This window comes from Dermacentor albipictus, chromosome 6 (genome assembly GCF_038994185.2).
Source record: "Dermacentor albipictus isolate Rhodes 1998 colony chromosome 6, USDA_Dalb.pri_finalv2, whole genome shotgun sequence".
Classification (NCBI taxonomy): domain Eukaryota; kingdom Metazoa; phylum Arthropoda; class Arachnida; order Ixodida; family Ixodidae; genus Dermacentor; species Dermacentor albipictus.
In genome coordinates, this window is record NC_091826.1 from 141858925 (window position 1) to 141883559 (window position 24635).

General features: G+C 47.1%; 1 protein-coding gene across 1 annotated transcript in view; it reads right to left on the bottom strand.

Annotated features, from left to right (window-relative positions):
* The window catches only part of LOC139047104 (ATP-binding cassette sub-family C member 2-like), a 628131-nt gene that overhangs the window by 368871 nt on the left and 234625 nt on the right, over positions 1-24635 (bottom strand). Inside the window, exon 4 of the mRNA XM_070521066.1 lies at positions 24423-24566. Coding sequence (XP_070377167.1) covers positions 24423-24566 — 144 coding nt within the window. The remainder of the gene's footprint in view (positions 1-24422; positions 24567-24635) is intronic.

Here is a 24635-nt window from a genome sequence, read left to right on the forward strand (position 1 = left end):
TACCAAGACGAGATTTAATTAATATCTTAAACGGCCACCTACACCAGCTAACCACTTACAATGTAATAGCTACGGACGCTTCTGTGTGCAATGAAAAGGCAGGAGTGGGGATCTTCTCTGAATCTCTTCAGTGGTCTTACTCCCTTCGCCTTCCCGACTTCACGCCTATATTTCAGGCAGAATTATTAGCGATAACACTAGCATTACGAAAACTGCCCCAAAATGACCCATTAGCTGTTATTGTGACCGACTCGCTTTGGGTATGCACTGCACTAACTGCATCTTTAAATTCAGCAATTCAAAGAACATTTCGTTCCATGGTGCCTCCGTACTTACGAAAAGTACGTTTGCTTTGGGTACCCGGACATCATGGGTTGCATTTGAATGAAATGGCTGATTCTCTCGCACGAGCTTCCCTGAACGGCCCAATCATATCTGTTTTGCCGACATTGGCTTATGTCACCGCGGCTAGGTACAGAAATTTCGCTTTATCTCAAAACTCTGCAATATCCATGCTAACACCCTCTTCTGATTTCCACCATCTTGGCTTCCCATGGAATACTAATTGGTGTCCTTCAAGGCAATTGGAAGTTTCCTTTACAAAATTGAGATGTCGCATACCTCCTCTAAATTTTTATTTACACAGGTCTGGTCTCGCAGTGTCCCCTCTATGTTCTTTTTGCAGTGAGCCTGAAACTGTCGAACATTACTTTCTCTCGTGCCGCCGCTTTCTAAGACAAAGAAAACTATTAGAATACTCATTTACTAAACTTAACCTTTCGCTATCCTCGCCAACCATACTTTCTTTTGGGGCGACTTCACTGGGATCCAGCCACAGGGATGCTTTTCTAGCAGTTAACAATTTCATCAGAGACACAAAAAGAGTGCCTTGCTGAATTTCTAAAATTATCCACAATTTATATTATTTAATTTCTTCACGTTTACTTATTTTATTAAAATTCCTACCAATAATAAATTAAACTTCTAATTTACAGTACTATCGTCCCACGCTCCACTATACAAATCTAGATTGTCTCTACTTCTAACCATACGGAAAACCGCCTGCTTCTTGGCCAATCCCCCATAGTGGGTACGCGCCACTCTCGAGGCCACAAGACAAGACAAGACTCTCTGCTGCTGTTTATATACGCGTCGTGTATTGCGGACAGGCTGGTCTGCAGTCGACCTACCTTCTCTGAAGCCACCCTGGTAAGTGTCAAGCAGTCCGTTTCTCTCAAGGCGATAAACTAGGCACTGGTTTATTATCTTTTAAAAAATCTTGCACAGGCAGCATATCAAAGCGATAGGTCTGTAGCTACTAAGTAAGGATGGTTCCTCGCCTTGTTTGAGTATGGGGAACATTACAGCTTCTTTCCAAGAAGATGGAATATACCCAACAGCCCACATGACATTAAAAAGTGAGAGGCGTGTTTTTTTTTGGTGGTTCAAGATGGAGGTGCTTGATCATTTCATATATAACACAGTCTCCACCTCGTGCTGAGCGGTTCCTACAAGGAAGAGAAGTTTTAATCTCAGCTAAATTGAACGCACGGTTGTATTATTTATTTTGGGCACATTTCCGATCAAGGGGTTGTCGCTCTGCGCGTTATTTCAACCTCAGGAATGATTGTATGCAATGATATGCACTGGATATATATTCAAAGTGTTCACCCAGACATTTGCCTGGTCTTCCAGGCCATTTCCTTGGGTACTTACTAAAGGCAGGGGGTTCGTCCCCGGCCTTTTAATTTATTCACCCTATTCCACACCTTTGACTCGTCTGTGTAAGAATTTATCCCAGATATGTAACTCCACCAGCCCTCTATCTTTGGATGTCGACGTGTTCTCCTACCTTGTGATTTGATCCGTTTGAAATTAATAAGGCTTTCAGCTGTTAGAGAATTGCGAAGCAATCCCCAAGCTTTCTTTTCATTTTTGTGTGCTTTCCGACATTCCTCATTCAACCCGCCGTGGTCGAAACTTTCGCGGACCTCCACTACAGCGTGCCTCATAATCAGAAAATGGTTTTGGCACGTAAAACCCCTTCATTTTTAAGACATTCGTCATTACACCATGGGATGTGACGTTTCTTTACCCGTCCGTTAGTTTAATACATTTTGTTGCAGCGTCAATAATAAAGCCTAGCTGTCAGGTATGCCACAGCGTCGTCTACATTAAAATCAGAAATGTCGTCCCCGCCTAAATACGTGAGTTCTAAAGGCAGTTCCAAGTTCGCTAATTCGCGGTTCCATTGACGGAAATGTGGCGAGCATGCATCTTGTTTTGTTGTGTTTAACGTAATTGGGAAGTGGTAACTCCCATAGGGGTTCCTAAGAACAGGCCACTCCAAGTACGGAAATAGTGAGGTCGAAACAACGGTCAAGTCTATGGACGAGTATGTGCTATGAGTATTATTGGAGTACGTTTTTTGTTTTTCAATAAACGTGCACCTGAAGAAAACAGAAAATTTTCTATCGGGTGCCTACGCGTATCAGAACGCGTGTTGCCCACAGGGGGCCATGAGCGTTTAGATCACCAACGACCATATATAGGCGAAGAAGTTTGTCGATGAAGCTTGGAAGCTCTGTTTTATAAAGTTGACAGGAAAGGGGGGGGGAGACGTAGGTCGAACTAACTGTGATTAGCTTACCAAATAGAACGGCTTGGACTGCAACTGCCTCGAGGGAAGTGAGGAGTTTTCTTTGCAGACATGCCACGCCCTTACCGACTATTTCGGCTGCAGCCCCCGAGGAGGCGAGTGCATCATCGCGGTCTCTGTGGAAGGTGGCATGGGGCTCTTGCATTGCCCAGGGAGCGCTGCGGAAAAGGTGCTAAAAAGCGCCCTCTGTGCTAAAATGGGTCGTACCAAGCTTGGTCGTCTGCTTCGGAAAGCACGTTTACACTATGGAACCGCCACTTTCGGTTGTGTTGTTTCACGGCCTGCAGCGAATATCGGGCGCCGAAGATTTTTTCAGGGGTGGCACGCGGCGTAAAGGCAAGAAATTATGCAGTGCCGAATACGTGTACGCCGTTCAAGAATTTGGCGGCGAAGTTTTAGCATCGTGTCAATCGCAAGTGAAGCGAGTCGCGTACGAAGTGGAACTTCAGGTAAGGTTTGCACGCTAGCTGCTAGATTCAGGCGCACAAACGCGAGGAAATGCTTGCTATAAATGAATCCACAGCGGCGATAAACAGACATCATGTGTACGGAACTGCTCGAGCACACGACGGTACGCGCCGCGATGTACGAACTGCTCGAGCGCACGATCGTACGCGCCGCGACGGCAGCGGTCTTTCGACATGCCGTGAAACGGCGGGCCTCCTGCAATCTTTGTTGACTGCATGCCGCTAAACAAGTAGTTATGCCAGCGTTGTAGTAGCGGCCATCTGTCCTTTTTAGTAACTGGTAATAACTGATGCAATGCATATGAGCTCGCACGTATGTACGTGCGAATCGCGCTGCAGCGCGAGCTCATACGCCGCTCGCTTGATGTAGGTTTTAATGACAGCGCTCGAACATCGATGTGCTGCAATCAATACTGCCTTGCTGCGTTGCCTCAACGTGCTGGCTTGAGATCAAGGATGAGCGCATTTAACTCTCTTAACCTGTGCTGCTCGTAGTGGAGTAGTGAATTGTCATCGAATGAGCCCGACCATTTGTGCTCATTTGCGCACACCTGGTCACTTCACCACTTCGCATCGGTCGAATTGTTAATTGTCGCTGTGGCCGGGTCTCGAATCGTGAATAACCAGCCATGCCTGCTGCTATGTCGGTCTGCTGTCGGGACTGTAGGTGCAAAAGACCGAACATTAGAACGCAGATAATCAAGCAAGCTTCAAGACAGGCGAAGCAGTTAGCATGGCGCGAAGTTTCGCTTACTCAGCGCGACGAACTGCAGCTATGCAGCGCGCCCGACGCTCCACTTCGTGAGGCCTTGAAGGAAAACGGCAGAATACGATGTTAGGATTCAGGCCTTCTTGTTCATGGCAGCCCACGACGCAGAAGTAATGACGGTGACGCCTTCTCGAGGCTGGGCTAGGTCTCCGGATCGGCGTCACCGATTCCGTCTGCTCCCAGCATTGCGTCCCACGGCACACGGAGAGCCCGTTTTCGTTAAACTATAGGCTGCGGCGAGCTCGCAGCGTGGTCGGCATGGTCTGCGAGAAGTGACGAGCCTTTTCGCACTCGCAACAGGGCAGAAAGAAGTGCGAATCGACGCAAAAATCGGCCTAGAAACGTGCTTCGCCACAGCCAGGGCTCAATACGACCCAAGCTGGTACGACCCAGATGTCGTTTCCCGCGCCGCCACCAGGCGCCGCTACTATACCTCAAACTCCAGCGCAAGACGCCCATACTGCCTTAGAAAGTTGGTCTGGGTTATGTTAGGTGTGTTTCTTGCACATACAGCACCATTGAAGTGAATTTTCGGAGAAATTCTTTAACATCGTCCAAATATTGGAGAAGTCCTCTCACGTTCAGTTGTAATAGTTAGGTATCAATAATGAGAACGAGGTTAGAGCTATGTGTCTTAACTGTGAGCTGTGTGGTTAGGGCCCTGCGCCGGTCCCGTAATGCGATGTTCCTCTTTTTTGGAGCAGTCGAGAGGTTTTCGCCGCTCCTTAGGCACCGGTGGCATCGTTTTACTAGATTTCGTGTCCATCACCTCCTGCAAAGCGCTAGACACCCGCTCTTGTGAGCGATTTGTTTGTCGGGAAGGCCTCTTCTTAAGGGACGAGGTCACTAAGGCCACCAGCCTGGAGGTCGATTCTCGCACGGCGGAGGAGCACCAGCCGCAGTCACCAAAGGGTTGGGTGACGTCACTGCCGGCTGAGTGTGTTTATTTTTTATTTCATAATACCCCTAAAGGCCCCCGAAGGGGTATTACATAGAGGGAACCGATACATGAAAAAATGTGAGCTTTGAGCGTTACGGAAGAAACAACTGCAGTACACAAAAGTTACACAAAAGTACGATATCTAGCAAAATACGCAAGTAAAACAATATACGAAATATATTAGTCAAGTGAAACTCTGAAAATACAAAACTGTCTGAGAAAATAAATTAAGGGAATTAAATGGGCACAATGTAAAAGAAGTAAAACGGGGTGTTGCTCGAAACTGCGTCAGTTGTCACGTTAACAAATTAATGAGACATGAACCCACTAGTACAATGCGCACGCAGAACGGTAAGACAAATGATCAAAACAATATATACACTGAACAGCGTTTGAAGAAACGGTACATGATGGATATTTACACGTAACTATTGCGTAAAAGTTCCTGAAAGGTTGCGAAATCGGTTTGAGTAGCAATGTGTGATGGTATGTTATTCCATGCAACAATTGTTTGGGGAACGTAGGAGTTAGCATAGTTAGCTGAGCGACAACTGATGCGTTTTTTTCTTGAAGATATGGTCTGTGCGTGGAAAGAAGGCTGTCGCTGGTTCGAAGATACGGGGAAGGTGCGGATGATGATAAAGTTTGTGCAGCAGTGAGAGGCGGGCAATTCTGCGGTGATGAGATAAGTCGTCAAGCTGAGCGCGAGCTTTTAGTGCTGAAATGCTAGTATAGGGTGAATATTCTGAAAAAATGAAACGGGCCGCACGGTTTTGCAGTGATTCGATTTCTTGGGTGATATATGTTTGAAAAGGATCCCAGATAGCTGATGCATACTCGATTTTGGGGCGTATTAATGTGATGTATGCTAGTCTGCGTAGTTTAGCTGGAGCATGCTTAAGGTTGCCTTTGAGGAGGCCTAAAAAGTGGTTAGTTGATGCCAACGTCAGGCAGATGTGATGATGCCACGCTAGATCAGACTGTAAGTGAACACCAAGGTACTTATATGAAGTTGTAAGTTCAATTATGTTGTTATATATTGCATACGATGTTGGAATACGGTGGTTGCACCTAGTAAATGATAATAATTTCGTTTTAGCTGTATTAAGAGTCATGAACCATGTTGAACACCATGTGTTAATAGCGTTAAGATCGGTTTGAAGAATATCTTTGTCATTATCGCATGAAATCAATCGATATATTACGCAGTCATTGGCAAAAAGTCTGATGTGGGAAGACACACGGTTAGGCAGGTCATTATAATAAATTAAGAAAAGTAAAGGGCCAAGAACGCTGCCCTGCGGAACACCGGAGATTACTTTGGTATAAGAGGAATTACTGTTGTTTACAGACGTATATTGTACTCTGAATGAGAGGAAATCCTTAATCCATGCAATAACGGTTGGGTGTATGTTAAGGTTCATTAGCTTCAGTACTAGTCTATGGTGAGCAACGCGATCGAAAGCTTTCGAGAAATCTAGGAAGATAGTATCAACTTGAAACCCTAGGTCTAGGTATGAATGTATGTCATGGAAAAAGCCCGCTAACTGTGTTTCGTATGAATAACCACGACGAAAGCCATGTTGGCAATCAACAATATTTTTCTGCTCTTTTAAGTAGTTAATGATTTCAGTATACAAGATGTGTTCAAGTAATTTACAAATAGTACTAGTTAAGGAGATGGGGAGGTAATTTAATGGGTGAGTTCGGTCTCCGGACTTAAAAATGGGTATGACTTTTGACACCTTCCAATCGTGCGGAATAGCATAAGTTCATAAAAACTGCGAGAAGAGTGCACATAATATAGGTGATAAACTAGGTGAGAAATGTTTTACCACTTTATTATTAATGCCACTGTGATCAGAGGCGGAAGAAACTTTAAGTTTATTTAGTAAAGAAGAAATACCTGCTTCGCTAACAATTATTTCTGGCATTGATATGTTAATGAGATTGTCAAGGGTTGGTGAAGATATGGTGTCTTCCTGTGTAAATACAGATGAAAATGCGCTATTCAATAACTCAGCACATTCCGAGTGGTGGACCATATCACCGTGCTCATCGACTAGAGTTAAATCGGGATAGCTCTTCGGGTTTATTACGCGCCAAAAACGTTGAGGATTGTTAGTGAGCATAGAATATAGGTCATGGGCAAAAAAATGTCGTTTAGATGATTTTAGCAGTAACTGATATTGCTTATCGCAGGTCTTATAACGGTGCCAGGAATCTGAGTCGTGGGCTTTATCGGCTTTACGATATAAACGCTTTTTCTTATTATTAAGGCGCCGAAGCTTTACGGTAAACCACGGGGCTGTCGGGGTGCAGGCTATTCTTGTTTGAGGGACGAATCGATTAATTAGTTCAGTAAGAGTGGTTTAAGTTCAGCCCAGTTATGTTCGATGGTTTAAATTTGCATCTATTGAGGAAATGTAAAGAGAAGTCAGATAGCGCGGAGTTTATGCCGTCAAAATCCACTCTATTGTAACATCGGATGTACTTATCAGAGCACGGACGTCTTGGAAGGGAAACTGCAAGACTGCCTGTTATGATATCATGGTCAGATAGCCCATCTTGATGAGTTAAGTCGAAGCACACGTCAGGATCATTGGTTAATACTAGATCTAAAATATTAGCGGATGTAGCCGAAGATCGCGTAGGACGGGTGGTAAGGTGTGTTGAAGAAAAGTCGAGACATGACTGCAGGAAGCTGGGCCTCCAATAGGTAGGTTGCTGTTGAAAGGTTAGCCCAATCAACTTCGGGGAAATTAAAATCACCGAAAATTAGTACTAGAGATTTAGAAAAGCGAACAGTAATGATTTCAAGGAGCCGTTGGAATTCACGAGAAAACGTAGTGCCCATGTCAGGAGGTCGATAAAAAGCACCAATGATTATGAGGCCTGCTTTATGTTTTATGGAAACCCACACACACTCTAAAGAGGTGTCAAGGTGAATACGTGTGGCGAAAGTATTTCTTGCACTGCCACCGAAACACCACCACCTATTCGATTTGTCCTGTCACATCGAAAGTAGTTACATAAAGTCCAGCTTTCCAGAATGCAGGTATCGGGGACAGTATCAGTAAGCCATGTTTCAGTTAGTATCACTATCGATGCTGAACATGAGTAAATGATGGATGATAGCTGCACTGTTTTAGAAATGACACTTCTTATGTTTGTGTAAAGAAAAGGAATGCGGTCTTGGGCGTCATTCTTCCTCCATATCGGTCCAGTGGATTGATAGTTAGTGTGATCACATGACACTTGTCATTCTGTAGCTCATTCAGACACTCGCTTCGCGCGTTTCTGATCGCTATCCCAGATATAAACGTCATTATTAATAAACAACTTGTTGAACATGAGTCGCACACGATCGTCTTCCTTTCGTAGTGTTTTGGAAAATAGCAGAAGGTTGCGGCGTTTATTTCGCACTGTTTCAGAGTAGTCACGGGAAATGCTAAAAGCTTTATTTTTTAGTTTGTAATCATAGCCAAGTAGTGCATCAACTTCTTTGTCACTGGAAAACTTTGGAATAATCGGTCGCTTTTTATCGTTAGAGAAACGACCTAATCTGTGCGCTCTTGCTACTGAGGACACTTTCATACAAAGATGATTGTCGCGAAATTCCTGAACCAGGCGCTCAAACGTTTCCCATCGTTCGTTCTGTTCAGAGTCAGAAAGCCCGTAATATAGTAAATTGCACCTGCGGGAGTGGTTTTCTAAATCGTCCACCTTATTTTCTATTTTGGAGATGCTCACTTCGTGAGTTGGGAGTGCGCATTAGCCTCCCCTGACAAAAGCCCTGAAGTTTCTTACGCTCGACATCATCGAGTTGATTCTGCATTTTAGAAAAGCGTTCTTCGCAGTTAAGTTCTACTTTCTCAGAAACATTGGACAGAATTTTAGTTTCAAGTTCTGAAACACATCGACTTAGTTGGTCTAGGTCACTTTTTATGCCGATATGCATTTGTAGTACCTTATTACCAGATACTAAAATACCTATACGATTAGAATATAGTCTCTGAACAGTGCTCAATCCAAAATCAAGTTTTTCTTCTTGTGGTTTAGTCATGGGACCCGGGTTTGCCTCTACGTCGCCCCCAAGCAGCGAAAGGCGCCATAGATGCAAGACACTATCACAAAACACTTCATTGAATCGGGCGGCCAGGACACCGCTAATAAGAACACATCGTTGTTACGAAACGAAAAAGCACCATTTAGGCTCACCTGCGCAAGCATGAAAAGTGAGCGTGGCATCACAGCTGCGATGTCGTGGCCCGAAGTGTTGTCTAAATGGGTGTGCTTTAGTACTGTGCTTGTCGTAGATAAGGTTCCATGTTGCCAGCCGAGCAATGCAGTCGTATCCAGAACTAGTGGTTGATCCGGTGACGGACTCGACGATTGAATGCGCGTCCAACGTAAACTTTTCAGCTCGGTGTCTTCATTGGGTCCGGTATTTTCCGATGGATAACCCAGGCGCTGCAGTGCGACGGCCGACGGTGAACCGAGCATCGCCATCAACACAGATATCCCTTGTTGGCACGCTGAATTCCAGGAGAGCTGTCGTGGGACCCTCACTGCGATGCCGGGCGGACGCTCTTCCGGAGAAGTAGCGGTCAGTTCGCTGGTCGCCGGCAGTGCGATGTTAGGTGTGGAGCCGCAGTTCCCGCACAAACGCTCACGTTGTCCCAGCCAGTCTGTCACTGGCGAGTGCTCGCCTTGTGCTTGCTTCGTTTTCACCGGTGGCGCTTGAGCCAACGGCCTCCGGCGGCCGGACAGCCGCCGGAGGCTGTTGTGGCGCTGCCCCCTGACGAGCAGCTTCGGCAAAGCTGCTCTTAGCCAGGTATGATACCCCCCTACGTGCCTCCTTGAAAGATATATTTTCTTTGACTTTGATTGTGACAATGCATTTCTCTTTTTTTTTCCAAGACGGGCAGGACCGCGAGCTTACCGCACTCAAAGCATCTGGGAGGATTGGTCATGTATGTCCTAACGCGAAGTTTGATATACTCGGCCTCGATGGACTCGGGAAGGTCACTTGAGTATCAGGTGCTTAGTCTGGACTTCTTTGCCATCCCGCCTAATCTTAATTCGTTTAACATTTATAACATTCTGTTCACTGAAGCCCTTGAAGAGTTCTGCCTCAGTTAGCTCCAGCAAATCATCGTCCGACACATCACCTCGGGTGGTGTTCATAGTATGGCGCGGGGCTACTGTTACTTGGGTCTCCCCAAATGACACTAGTTTCGGCAGTTTCTCATACTGCTTCTGATCGCGGAGCTCCAAGACGACATCACCGCTTTCCGACCTCGACGCCTAATAACCTGGACCAAAAACTTCAAAGATTTTGAAACAAGAAACGGTGAAATGGCTCGTACTGGTTTGTTTGGTTTCTCAGTGTGAATTACATGAAAGGCGAGGGAATTTCTGGATTTGGCATTCGAAAAATTGGAAGACATCTTCGGTGCACCGTCGTTTCTGAGGGCGATCAGGGAGTTTAGGGAACGCATTCTCCATAAGTATAGATGGGGTTTTCGGCAGCAATGCCAACCACCCGCCATGGAGCCCAACAGGGCAATGTGACAGGAGTTCCTGCAAGGGAAGCCCTGCCAATGCCAGCCGTACATCGCTGCTATAACCAAATACAGCATAACCAAGACTCGCTAGCCACCAAAGGTTGACCCTTGCCGCCGGGAAACTCATATGTGAGCAGTTAAGAGAGGGAGGAAAGATTAAAAGTGAGAGAGAAAGACGAAGATTGAAAAGGAGGACAAGAAAAGGCGATTGCCGATTTCCTCCCGGTGGGTCAGTCTGGAGGTGCCGTCTATGTGGAGCAGAGGCTGAAGAGGTGTTTTGCCTTAATGGTCCAAACACCAAGCGTCGGCTCCACCTCCAGGATGCCCCTGCTACACGCGGGAAGGTTGAACCCTCGTGTGCTCGGGTACTTGTTGTTGCAACCCACCAAACGCCTGCTGAGGCAGACGCCTCTGCGGGGAACCAAGGATGGAACTGGCTCGCATTTGCCATATCCCCGCAAAGTGCGCACGTGCAAACATTTCCTGGTAAGCTCATGCACATTACGAAAAAATAATGATACGGTGGGACGGGAACTAGAAGAGGCGATGTATATAAAAAAGTTTGGTGACCATTGTATCAGAGTTCCGTCATTAGAGTGTTCTAGTTTGGCGTTTTTACGCTCCACCCAGCAGCTGAGCGGAGCGGAAGCGCGCATGCGCCCTTAGCGGAGCGACAAACACGGTCCGCTTACAAGCTGCCCGAGCAGAGCGTGCCGTGCAGTGCGTTGGCTCGCCTGTACGTCATAAAGGATTGGACTGGATGCAGAAAGCAAGTTCGCTGGCTCTCACGTGGTGTTCCCCAAGACGGCGCTTTATTTTCCACTGGATAAAATGAACCAGTAAGGCATTGCAAGCGCACAACTAGATACTTCATGGATAAGTAAGTTACATATATTCGTTTTACCTTATAAAAGTGATCAATTGGTGTTTTCATTTTGTTTCATTACCCTTAAGCCAGCCAGATGGTGCTGTAACCACGAAAAGTACGCTACGCTAGGCTACACGTATAACTAAAGCATGAAAATAGCTCGCCGCTCCACTGTGGCTTAGCGGGGTAACTCGGAGCGGAGTGGACCGTAAGGATGCTCAACTAAAACACTCTATTGTCCCTTCACAAGAATGAGCTTAGCTTCCTAGCTGATAGGATATAATTATACAAAATAAATATATCACGTGTCCACCTGCCTATGTTCCTGCTCACATGGCTGAGGGTATACAAGTGAAGCATCGGGGAAAATCAAGAGCAGTTGCGAGTGTGCGCCCGTCCGTGTCTTTTATTCTGTTGTCCGTGTCTTATTTTTTGCGCCTAAAACTATTTCTAAAAGCCATGTACCACCTAGCCCGGCAGCAGATGTGACTATTCTACAGGTGCTTTGTCAAGGACTTTTCACGCATCGCTGAGCTGCTTACACATCAGCTTAAACATGATGTCGTGTTTAAGTGGGAAACGCCGCGGGCCGACGTACTTGAAGAGGTCAAACAATGCATCCAGTCACCTTCGGTACTTGCATACGGTGACGAAGACGCCGATACAGAAATCAACACTAACGCCAGTAGCCTAGACTTCGATGCCATCGTAATTATCAGGAAAGACGGATTTGAAAGGGTGGTAGACAACACTAGCCGGTCACTGTCACAAGCAGAAGGCAATTATTCTACGACTGAAAAGGAATGCCTCACTATCATTTAGGCTACATCGAAATTCTGTCCTTGCCTCCATGGCAGGTCGTTCGAAGTTCCGAGCGACTATCACGCGTTCTGTTGGCTAGCGAATTTAAAAGGACCTTCAGGACGCGTGTTGTGATTGAGCCTCAGACTGCAAAAATATGACATCTCTGTAGCCTACAAGTCCAGAAGAAATTGCGATGCGGCTTCCTGTCTCGCGCACCCATGGACCCGCCGTCCCAAGATCAGCAAGACGAGGACGTCTTATAATAATAATAATAATAATAATAATAATAATAATAATAATAATAATAATAATAATAATAATAATAATAATAATAATAATAATATTCTTTATTTCACTCATGAAGTGAGGGAGTGCGGGAAAAAAAGCTGACAAGTCAGCTTGACTAGTTCCCAGCTCCCTGGAGTACAAAATAGAAGAAACAGAAACACTTTTTCGCATGGCAACATAAAAACCACAAACAAATGTTAATTGTAATGCAGCAATAACTTGTCGATAACAGTGAGAATAAGTAACTATAGAAATAAAAAGTTTGTTCACTGCATGATAGACCAATGTTAAAGGAAACGTACCAACATGAAAAAACTGCAAGTAGAAAGCGCTACATAATGAAAAGAACCAAAAATAAAACGGCACACTTTGGTGCAGTATTATCATAAGATGACTAATATGATATAATGATAATGATATGACTAATAAAAATCGGGCCCCTTTCTTCTCGTTCATTCGTGTAGTATGAAACACTACATTGGTACATTGCAATGCGTATAGCGTACATGCGCAGAGATAAAAAACCACATGAAATTCTGTCATGGGAAAGTAGCTTTGTCACAGAAGAACAATTTCAGTTTCTGGTTCGATGCTGTTTCGGGAGTGAAACCGTTGTTATGGCAGAAATTTAGCAAATGTGGTACAGTTCTATTTACCATTTGTTGTCCGTATCCGGTTCTGCAGGTTTTGATTAGCCAGGGCTGTGTGTTTCGATTCTCATAAGGTGTGGTCCTTTTAGAAAGCGATGCCAACCGTAGTAGGGAATAGCTGTTATTTTTTTCTTCAAGATTATAACATGAACACAGGCAATGCGGATATAGCTAGTCTATTTTCATTATACAGTACTTCAATAACAGAGGGTGGGAAGGGTGACTGATGGGGGCGTTTTCAATATTTTGTAATATTTTTTTCTGTAATATCATGCTTCTTTGCAAATTACCTTTTGTTGTGTTCCCCCAAACTAATTGGCAATATTTCATATGTGAGTAGAATAGCGCATTGTACAATAGAAGCTTAACAATTGACGGTAGAATGTATCTGTTGACGTATGTCAATCCAACGATGCGAGACAGTTTTGACACAACGTGGTCGATATGAATGTCCCAGGTCATATTTTCGCTGAAATACACTCCAAGTATTTTAAGTGCGCTTACTAGTTCTATCTTTGAATTGTGCAGCTCAATGTCTCAGGTAATGTTAATTTTCTTGTTTTTCGCACGGTATATGACAGCCTTCGTTTTACTAACGTTTATTTTCAATTTGTTAAGTCGCGCCCATGTATCTCATTTCACAAGTGTTCTGTTCGATCTCAGAATCAGCTCATCCATACTTTCTGCAGAGAATAACAGTGTCACATCATCAGCATAAATGACAAATTTCACCATAGGATCGACGTTAACAATGTCATTCAAATACAAGTTAATCAAAAATGTGCTCAGAATACTCCCTTAAGGTACGCCGGCAGAAATTGGTAATATATTAGAAGAGCAGCCATTTAAATATACGTTCTGCTTGCGCTCACTAAGGTAGAACGTCAGTAGTGATAGAACCGTTCCGCGGAATCCGTACTATTCAAGTTCTTTTAGCAGGGTAGAGTGATTTAAATAATCGAAAGCTTTCGTGAAATCTACACATATTCCAAGGGCTACTTCTTTATTTTCAAGCGATTGCAGGATAAATTCTTTTTGTTCTAACAGTGCCATTTCTGTTGATCGATATTTCTTGAAGCCATGCTGCGCGCCGTGAATGATATTGCATTGTTCGTTAAAATTCGTCATTCTAGTAAGAACAATTTTTTCAAATCCTTTTGAGAAAACGGGTAGTATGAATACTGGTCTAAAATTTGTAAAATCGTTCTTACTACCTTTTTTGTGCAATACGCTCACTTTGACGAGTTGCATTTGCCCCGGACATGTTCCTTGAGATAAGCAAAGGTTATACATGTCAGCAAAACACTCTGCTATTTCTCCTATCACAGACTTCACCAGTTTTATCACAATTCTGTCTGCGTTACAACATTTGCTATTATTTAACCCCATGAAAACCAAGATGAACTCTGATACTGATGTTGGTGTTAAGAACATTGACTTCTCGTTTCTTATATGAAGAGTATTAGAATCAACGAAATTACTAGTTATCTCTGTGAAGTAGCTGTGTAATGCGTTTACTAAATCAGTGCCTGTGAGTTCTTTATCTTGAGTATGAATTTTTGTTACTGGGTTTGGGCCTGTAGATCTGTTTAGACGCCCATTCCATTTCCCCCATAATTCATCCGACTTATTCATCGAGCAGCAAAACTGGTTACAGAGATATTGATCACGTGCGCTGCGTATTTCCGCCGTCAGTTTATTTATAAACACTTTAAAAGCCTTAAGCCTGTCCGATTCTCGAGTTTTTTTCAAACTTCTTGTATAGCCTATCCTTTTTGTAAATTTTCTTCAGCAATTCAGGTGTGATCCATGGCTTCCTTATGTTCCTTCGTTCCTCTGCATGTTTATAAGGGAAGCACTCGCTGTATATACACAAAAAAGCCGTTAAACACAAAACATAAGCCTTTTCGGCATTTGTTTCCTCAAGAACATTTCTCCAGTCATGATTACGAACTTTCTCTTTGAAATTGTTCAGGTTTTTTGTCGACATATCTTGAAATAACTTTGGTATCTTTTTTGAATTAGGAAATTTGCTTTTCGAAACGCACATAAAAACGCCGCGGAGGTCACTCATATCAGCATTTATTAATTTATTATCACCTGCACTTGTACCTTTTCAGGTACAAGTGCAGATGACTTTGCGAAGCAGCAGAGAGCGGACCCGGAGCTTAGTAGCCTCTCTGAGTACTTGCGAGGCAACACCTACTTTCTCCCGAGGGTATTTAGGTGCCGATTGTCTTCATTTTTTTACGAAACGGCGTCCTGGTGAAGAAGAGCTTTTCGCCAACCCACGAAAGCTACCTTCTCGTTGTGCCCTCAGCACTGCGGTCAGAAGTCCCACACAAGCTGCACGACTATAAGACAGCCGAGCACCTCTGGTTTTCATTTACGCTCGCAAGAATAGAAGTACTATTGGCCGCGCCTGACCGCCGACGTCACCCTTTATGTGAAGACATGTCGAGACTGCCATCGAAGCAACACACCACCGACAAAGCCGGCAGGATTACTGCAGCCGAGTGGGCATCCTTGCCATCCGTTTCAGCAGGGTCGGAATGAACTTGTCGGGGCCCTTTCCGACGTCAACATCTGGAAACAAGTGGATCGTTGTGGCTTTCTTACCCGCTACACCGAAACGAAGGCTCTGTCTAAAGGTAGTGCGGTCGAAGTCACTAAATTCATCGTCGAGAACATCCTGCTGCGACATGGTGTCCCAGAAGTCCTCATGACGACATTCTTCACTGGAGAACTCAACAAACCGTTTTGCAATACAGCCAAACCACAGGAGGTCAACTGCCTACCACCAGCAGGTGAATGGTCTCATGGAGTGGCTGAACAAGACCGTCGCTGACATGCTAGCTATGTACGTTGACATCGAGCACAAGACGTGGGATGCCGTCCTGCCGTACGTAACCTTCGCTTATAACACGGCAGTGCAAGAAACAACTCAAATGACGCCGTTCATGCTCGTATACGGAAGGAACGTGAAAACGACTCTCGACGCCATGCTGCCTTACATCACCGACGAAGAGAGTAGCGATGTCGCCTGCTATTTCCAGTGTGCAGATACCCGGCAGCTCGCCCGCCTGCCCATCAAGAACCAGCCGCGGACAGACAGCCGAAACTACAGCCTTCGACGACGCTACGTCAAGTAGCAGCCCGGCCAGCGTGTTTTGATCTGGACTCGGATACGCCGACGAGGACATAGAAATCAATTCTAACGCCGCCATTTCGGTCCCTGCACGATCTTCCGACGCATTGGCGCACAAGACTATGGGGTCTTTCCAGGCGGTATTTCGCTATAAAAGCGGCGCAGTGCACTGGCTGAAGTTGTCCACGTAGTGCATCGTGAGCCTTTCCAAGCCTGCTGAGGAAATAAGACACTTAGTTTCTTTGTTAGTTTATGGCTGCTATTTTTTTCTTTATTATGCGTGGTTCTGTTTTCGCTTTCGTGTTTCTAGCATCGGGACCATGTTGTTTACGAGTTGGACTATCAACACGTGCACTTGTTTACCTTTATTGCGTGACCGCGTTTCACCACCAAGCACAATGTTATCGCTGAGCGCCGGAGGCATCCTGCATGTATCGGAAGTTTCTCGAATGTTATTGATGGTTCTATCCACTGGCTCTTGCCACAGTACCATGAGTAATCTGGACGTATGCGCGACGCGAACTCTGAAGTACTTTCTTGAAGACACGCTGGCACCAGCGATTACTGTGGAACATTGATCACTTATGCATAAAAGCCGACGCACTTAACCCGGTGATCATATTTTCGACTTCTAGACCCCGATGGTGCATTAGATCCTGTTGTCGGGTGGCCGTTAGGACGCGTTGCTTGCGGTCATTTGCCATTCTCAGCTCCAAGTGGCGAAACTGTTTTCGCCACATCAGAGTTAATGTCTAAAAAAACATAATACAGCAAAAAAACGATAGGCGACCCTAATCTTTGACTTAGGTGTCTCTTAGTGGCGCTCGCATCTCGGCGTTGGTGTTCATTAGGTTAAGCGAGCGTATTTTCCCTTGCGCGTTATGCGGGGGACGACCGAGGAAGGGCACGGAGGAAGCGCAGCGCACGTGACCTGGTGGGGAGTGGCACCCTAGCGAGCGGCGTACGAAGCGCACTTTATGCTCCCTCTCTGGTGCTGACGTCACGGCATGTAGCATGTGCGCCCAGGCAGCTGTTGCGAGCAAGCGAGCGAGCGAGCAGGTGCCGGGAGAGGAGAAGCGAGAGTGGATCGAGTGACGTCATATCTGCTTTGCTAGGCGGGCGTTCAGTCTATGCCAGTCTACTGTTTTCCATAAACCACTTGAATAAATATAATGGTGTCTTGTGTGGGACGTCATTAGTGACATCATTATTTCCACTTCCTACTTCCGGGCTTCAAGGAATTTCGCCGAAGTCGTGCTTTCGTGACGAGTCTGCAAAGTCTACGGTTCTGTTCTTTGGTGTGCGGTCAGCAGTGATTTCTAATTAATTCTAATTATTCGAGGCACTTCAGTAACTGAGAGAGAGAGAGAGAGAGACCAAGGAACTCAACTTGTAACTAAACATAGGCTCTGATATCTTATTCAAACCCGTGAACTTCTTACTGTACTACATTTTTTTTTATTTTTTCTGATTCATATTCAATTTCGTCCCCAGTCGTCTAAGGAGGTGAACCGGGAGTGCTGCGCTAGACGCAGGAGTGTCACTCGAGCCTCGTGCCACTAAAAAATTCACTGACGATTCACGACGAGCAGTCCATCCTGTCAAGGTGGAAGACGCAGAGGACAAACAGAAAGCTACGCAAGAAGGTCGCCGAACTCAACCGCGAGATCGAGTCCCACAGCCGAGTGCTATGCACACAGCAATGGAATGAGGTTTGTAACGCAGCGGACGGCCAGATGCACTGCGGCAAGACGTGGAGTATGCTGAGACATCTTTTGGATGCGACCACGACCAAGTCTCACCAGCACCACAACTTGGCCAAGATAATCCACAGGGCGCTGACCGAGCACGGGGAAGACGAAGTGAAGAAACGCCTCGACGACAAGTACCTCCCGGTCACTCCCACAGACACGCACCCGGACTACCTAGGCGAAGCAAACGAGTGGCTAGATCGAGACATTGAAGTATGGGAAGTACGGGTTGCCCTGCACGATCTCAACAGCAAGTCCGCCGCTGCTCCCGACCGCGTTACGAACAGAGCGCTGAAAAATCTTAACGAAGCGGCGATAGAGAACCTCACGGCATACTTCAACACTTGCTGGCGAGCCGGATCATTACCGCGGCAGTGGAAAGCAGCCAAGACCATCTTGATTCCCAAGCCGGGCAAGCCACCCAACATTGAGAACCTCCGGCCGATCTCGCTTACGTCCTGTGTGGGCAAAGCGTTGGAGCATGTACTCATGAACAGGTGGCAGAGGTACCTGGAAGATTCGGGGCTCTACCCAAACACCATCATCGGGTTCCGAAACAAGCTCGGAACTCAGGACGCCATGATACAACTGAAAAATGACATCCTCGATGACACTACCAACACGAAAGACAAGCGAGCCATCTTGGGTTTGGACCTGCAGAGCGCTTTTGACAAAGTAAGACACTCTGCGATTCTGGCCCAGGTGTCACGGCTAAACATGGGCAAGAGAACTTATGCGTACATCAAGGATTTTTTGACGGAGCGGACTACTGAAATCATCGCCGGTGACCTGCAGCTCCAAAAGAAGAAGCTCGGCAGTGTCGGGACCCCCCAGGGCTCAGTCATCTCGCCATTGCTTTTCAACCTTGTAATGATAGGGGTGGCCGAGCGCCTCTCACGAGTCGCGCGGGTCCGACACACCATCTATGCCGACGACATAACGCTCTGGGTCCCAGGAGGAAGCGACGGACACATCGAGAATACATTGCAAGAGGCGGTTGACGCTATCGAGGAGCAGCTGGACGGGTCTGGGCTCGTCTGCTCCCCAAGCAAGTCTGAGCTGTTGGTGGTTCCTCCGAAAAGGACAGCTAGGAAGACGAAAGGCAACGAGCCTGCGAGGGAGCAAGACACAATAAAGATCAAGACGAGTGGTGGTCACATGATCCCGGCTGTCGAGAAGATCCGAGTGCTGGGGATGCTGATTGAGCGCAAACGAGTCAACGGCGAGACGGTCAACCGTCTGGCGGCCAAAGTCACCACGGCCATCCGCCTCATTAAGAGGGTGTCGCACAGAACAGCAGGCATGAAGGAAGAAAGCCTCACCCGGCTAGTGGAATCCTTCGCTATAAGCCACATTAGATACGTTGCTGCTTTCCACAACTGGAGGCAGTGCGAACGCAATAAGATCAATGCGCTCATACGCAAAGCGTACAAGGCTGCACTCGGACTTCTCGACTGCACAAGCACCGACAAGTTCCTGGCCTTGGGAGTGCATAACACCCTGGAGGAAATCGCCGAGGCGCAGAGGACCGCTCAGCTCGCGCGGCTATCAGAAACAAGAACGGGCAGACAAGTGCTGCGTGACCTAGGCCTGGAACCAAAGGAAATGGGACCCGAAAATACAGAGGCGCCTGTACCGGACGCAATTAGTAGACGGCTACGGGTATGTCCGGTGCGAAGAAATATGAACCCTGAGTTCCACAAAGAGCGGCGGGCGGCGAGGGCCAAGGCGCTCATCGATCTCCATGCCAAAGACAGGGGTGCCGTGTTTGTGGACGCGGCAGAGTATCCCCATGACAGAAAGGCATTCGCCGCTGCAGTCGTCGGGGCATCGACCGGTGCAACTAGAACAGCGGCGAGTGTGCGGACTCGAGGGGCGCATCAGGCCGAGGAGGTGGCCATTGCTTTGGCCATCGCCGACCCCGAGTGCACGACTGTGCTCTGTGATTTTAGGACGGCCGTGAAAAATTACGCCAGATCAAGGGTGTGTGGTGAAGCCGCGCGTGTGTTGCGTGTGGTCGATCTCGCGAGTGAAAGTCGGTGTGTGGTGATAAAGTGGTTTCCGGCCCACATGGGCAGTGATGTGTCGGATCGCGGCAACGCTAACCACAACGAGACGGCGAACGCGGCGGCGCGAGGACTAACCAACCGTGCCGCTGCTACTACAGCCAACCCGTCGTGGTGGTGGGAAACCAAGGACAAAATGACTTCCTACAATGAAATTGTGAAATGGTACCGACTAGAGCGGAGGACTATGCCGCCACCTCATCCGGGCTTGACCCGTAAGGAGGCCGTTTTATACCGACAACTTCAAACGGGGTCGTTATTCACCCCGGTGCTGATGAGGCACGTGTGTCCAAGTGTTTATGAAAGTGATCTGTGTTGTGTGTGCCGAAAGGAAAGAGCCACTGCAGCTCACATCCTTTGGGACTGTGCTAGGAATCCGCATGAAGCTGCAACACTAACAACGATCCCGCCGCGGCTCGAGGCCGCAACGAGATGCTATGACCAAGATGTTCAAACCCAGGCCGTCCAGCAGATCTCGGCGGCCCTCGAAAGGCAACGACCGAGCGAAACCGGAGGGAGGCTGCCACCCCAAAGGAGGGGCAGGCGCGGTCGACCAAAGGGAATAGTGCGGCCGCGGCCGAAGTAGAGGCGCCACACGCCGCGAAGACGTCATGGCCACGTCACGGTAACGCCTCCCTAACAGGGGAAGGCTAACCGTTCTGCAGGCGTTCAGAACAAAGTTTCGTCACTCACTCACTGACGATTACGATATTCCCTAGTGCAAAATTTGAGTGCAGCTCTATGCGTGTTTTTATATCGCGATATTGGCGGCGAGGAGTTACGGAGTCGCCATCTAGCGGAAGCGCCTCGCTGGCGTAGTATGAGGGATCAGGCGGCGCGTTCCTCATAGGTTTTGCTGTCAGCGCTCACTGAAAACACCACGCGCGAGCTCTCCCGGACATTTCTGCAAGTACTTTCGAAACGAGAGAAGTTTTTTATTGTCTAAATAATAATCTTGGGCAAACTGAAAGCTCACAATCGTTTACAGACGCTATCTCTTTACCGAATACGTACAGTGAACGCCACTGCGCGCGGTCGCCGCGATGGAGTCTCCCGTACCGGCTTCTTGCGTGAAAGGTAGGTAACGCTGAGAGCAAGCTATGTGAAATATGTTCTTATAGTGTTTGTATAACTAAATGGAGCGTAATAGAACGAAGCCTCAATGCAGCAATCACGCAGATTCCCAGCGACCGGCGCGTCTGGATGCTTGTCCGCGCACTGTTTCGCTTTCTCCGCACGCGCGTTTTCGCACCGTGCCATGAGCTTTAGGCCGCAGAATATGAGCATTTGACAGTATACAAGCAACGATTGTTGCGTGCGTGTTATCAGAGCGGTTCAAAAGTAACTTCATTGTAGAGACTTCGACACCTACGGGGACTGTGATGTGCCGTCGCGACGATTCAATTTTTTTTCTTCTAAATTCTTTGACCTTTCGATATTATTTCTTGAGTTGCGTCGCACTGTATGTTTATCGGTGTTCTCAGCGTGCAATTTCCCACTGCTGCTTTTTTGTAATCCAGTGCATGCATTAATTCATAACACAAACATGACCATATGCCATGCTTTTTTAAAATGTGCTTCTTACCGCTGCCTTTCCACTCCACTCAACTTGCCAGTATCTATAACATCGAAAAGTTCATAGACCAAACAGTCATGACATTAGTCGGGCAGCGGACTCGGGCGAGCGTCTCAGTGCGCGTTTTCAGAGCATCGCCGACCGGGCGCCGTAGCAGAAATCTTCCTCGCGTCTGTGCTTGCTGCATACCCGAGTTGTAGCCGATGTTTGCCGGTTTTATATTTCGCGAGCCAAACTTCACGCAGCTTGTCCTGCGGCTGCGTGTGAATAAGGCTGACTGCGGGTTCCGTTGCGTACATCCGGCATTCTGGCACCGAGCAGCAGCCTACCATGTTGCGCGCCTTCAAAGGCAGCCACTACCTATTGTAGCTCTTGTGGGCGTTGTAAAGGAGACACTCGAAACGGGAAAATTTCGCAACTAAATGAGGACCGCAGCGTACGAGGGAATTGAAACTCTCGTTTTCAGCTCACTTCGGCGCTCCCGAAGCAGCTGACGCGGCCGCTATGTCCACGTGGTCCCTCCTAGCACGTCACGCCGACGGTGGCGCCAGCTTTTCCAGTGGTGGAGCTCGAGGCCAATATTCGCTTGCGCGGACGATCTGTCTGGCGTGTCACATTGCACTCATGGCGAGGTGTGGCGCGAGTGCCTTGCTAATCGGGAGATCGCGAGAGGCAATGCGTGAGTGACGAGTGGGAACGATTGACAGCAGCAGCCGCAGAGAGACCTACGCTTGCGGTATGCCATCGGTGAAGAGGCGACGACGCACTAGTTCATAGCGTGTTTGTGAAGCAGCGCCCTGGCAAGGACAAGGCGTAGAGACACAAAAATACACCACACTATTTGGCGCGCTACTTTGGCGCCATCTCGTAACGGCTGTCGCCGCCGAGCCCGCCTAGCGCGGCGCTACACTTTTGTTCTCACACTTTCGCCACGGCCTCCGCTTTCCGTCTCATGCACCCTCCTTCTAAACTTTCCTCCTCACGCTATCTTGGCTGTCGCTGTCTTTCATTCCCCACTCGCGTTCGCTCGTTCATCTTTCGCTGTGCTCGTTTGCTCGGTTACGCTGCGGGACTATGCGGACGCGGAACGCAAGAACGGACGCATAGAAGCAGCGCTCTACAAGTGCGTTGCGATAAAAATTGAACCCAGGACCGCGTCGCGGTAGGCTGACACGTTAGCGCAACGCTGTCCTGTGTGTTCCTGCCTCTTGTCTTCGCCATCTTGCGTTGCCCCATGTTCCACTGGTACCATCTCACCCAAATGTCGATTCTTCTTTAGCTCAACGGTGCCGCTAAACTGCGCGAACGGCTTTTTTCCAGTTGTCATAATAAGGACTTCTCAAAATTCATACTTTGCCGCATTATTTTGGTATATTTTGCATTTCAACGGCATATTCTTGTACTCTTCACGTACATTCTACTCTAACTAATTATCCTATAGCGTATTTAACGCCTCTTTTCTTAAAATAGTGACCACTCCGCCGTGGTAGCACGGATTGCCGTCGAACCGCGCAACGGCACTTGCTCCTCCCTTTTGTTTGTTGAAATTACTAGCTAGCGCATACGGTGTCGTGAAGGTATGTGAACATGATAAACAGCTCTGTGCGTATTTAAGCCACTGCGTTCCGAGGGTAGTACGAAGGTTCGCGCAATGCGGTAGCGGAAAAGCGTCCTCGTGGAGGATCGCCCATTCCACCCCGTCTTTCAAGCCGGCAAACGTTCATGCGTACGTCCAACGCAGCTTTAGACATTTCGTATTTCTTAACGATGGCGTTTTGAATCATCCAATAGGCAAAACAGTACTTCTATTGAAGCCGCGCATGTTTCCAGCTAACAACCGCTATAGGCACTGATTGTTAACGCTCCGAATCAGAGATATTAAAAATTCAAGGTGCTCTGTAAACATTAGCTGCGTCGGCCCGCTGCGGCGTATATTGAGAAACTCAGCGGCCGCCGCCACGTAGCCCGAACATGCTGCGTCGAATCTATTCATGCATTCACTAATAGATGCCCACCATTTTCCACCAGTGAGTATACATAGCGCATATCTATTATGTTACTCTCTTTCTGATCACAATATTTCTCTTTCAGGTGCCGTTCATTGTTTCAAATAAATAATCTGGTTAAATTTATCGATTCTGCGCTCTAACTGCCTATACGCCAGCAGCCATTATTTCTTTAGGCCAGAGATTTTCATAGCCTGCAGTTGCTCACGCGGCCCAAAGCGCTTGACGCAACCGTGTCCCAAGACAACTGCTGGTGCCGAGTGGAACTGCTGCTTGCGGAATGTGACTTGGTCACATTCCGAGTTCGTTTTACAGTTGAGACGACGAGCGCTCGTCGGAGAGGATTTGAAAGGCACACATGCCTTTTGTCTTGAGTTCAGCGTAGTTGTCGCGGCAATTCAAAACTACTAGGAGAGCTGAACATTTGCGACGCAGTCTATAGTAATCTCCTATGGAAGCTGATATCGGTGTAGTGTTGTAAGGTTAAAGCGTACCGAATTGCACATAGATCTCATGGGCAGGCTAAAAGATGCACAAGGTTATGAAATTGGATTTTTTTCGGCAACCAAGTATCGTCGTGGTCTTACAGTTGCCTTCTTTTCATCATCGTTGTGATCTTGACGCGATTATTGGTAGCGCCAACTGCTTTGCGCCGCTAATTCCTTATGTTGGGGAAAGCTGTTCATGTGTGTATCTGAAAAGAACAGAACTTCTTAGCGCTCAATGCGATATTGTTATGCAAAATACACAATGTAATACCCATATCGTCAAACCATCACAAGAAAACGAAAACTGTCATTCATGGCAGCCTTGCTAGGTGATGGTTCTTGAATGCGTGAATCGGGTAGCCGCGTGCTTACCTGATTCAATATTTTCATTCGACCATGAAATCTACACAGGTCCGTGGCTGAGGCCGTGAACATCAAGGTGAGGACGAAGAGCAGGTACGCTGACGTGTACTGTGCAGCGAAGAATCGATGCAAGGACGCGAGGCACACAATCACCTGCACATTTTATGAGGAGTGTTTGACCCTAACGTTCTTGCACCTTTGATCAATCAATCAATCAATCAA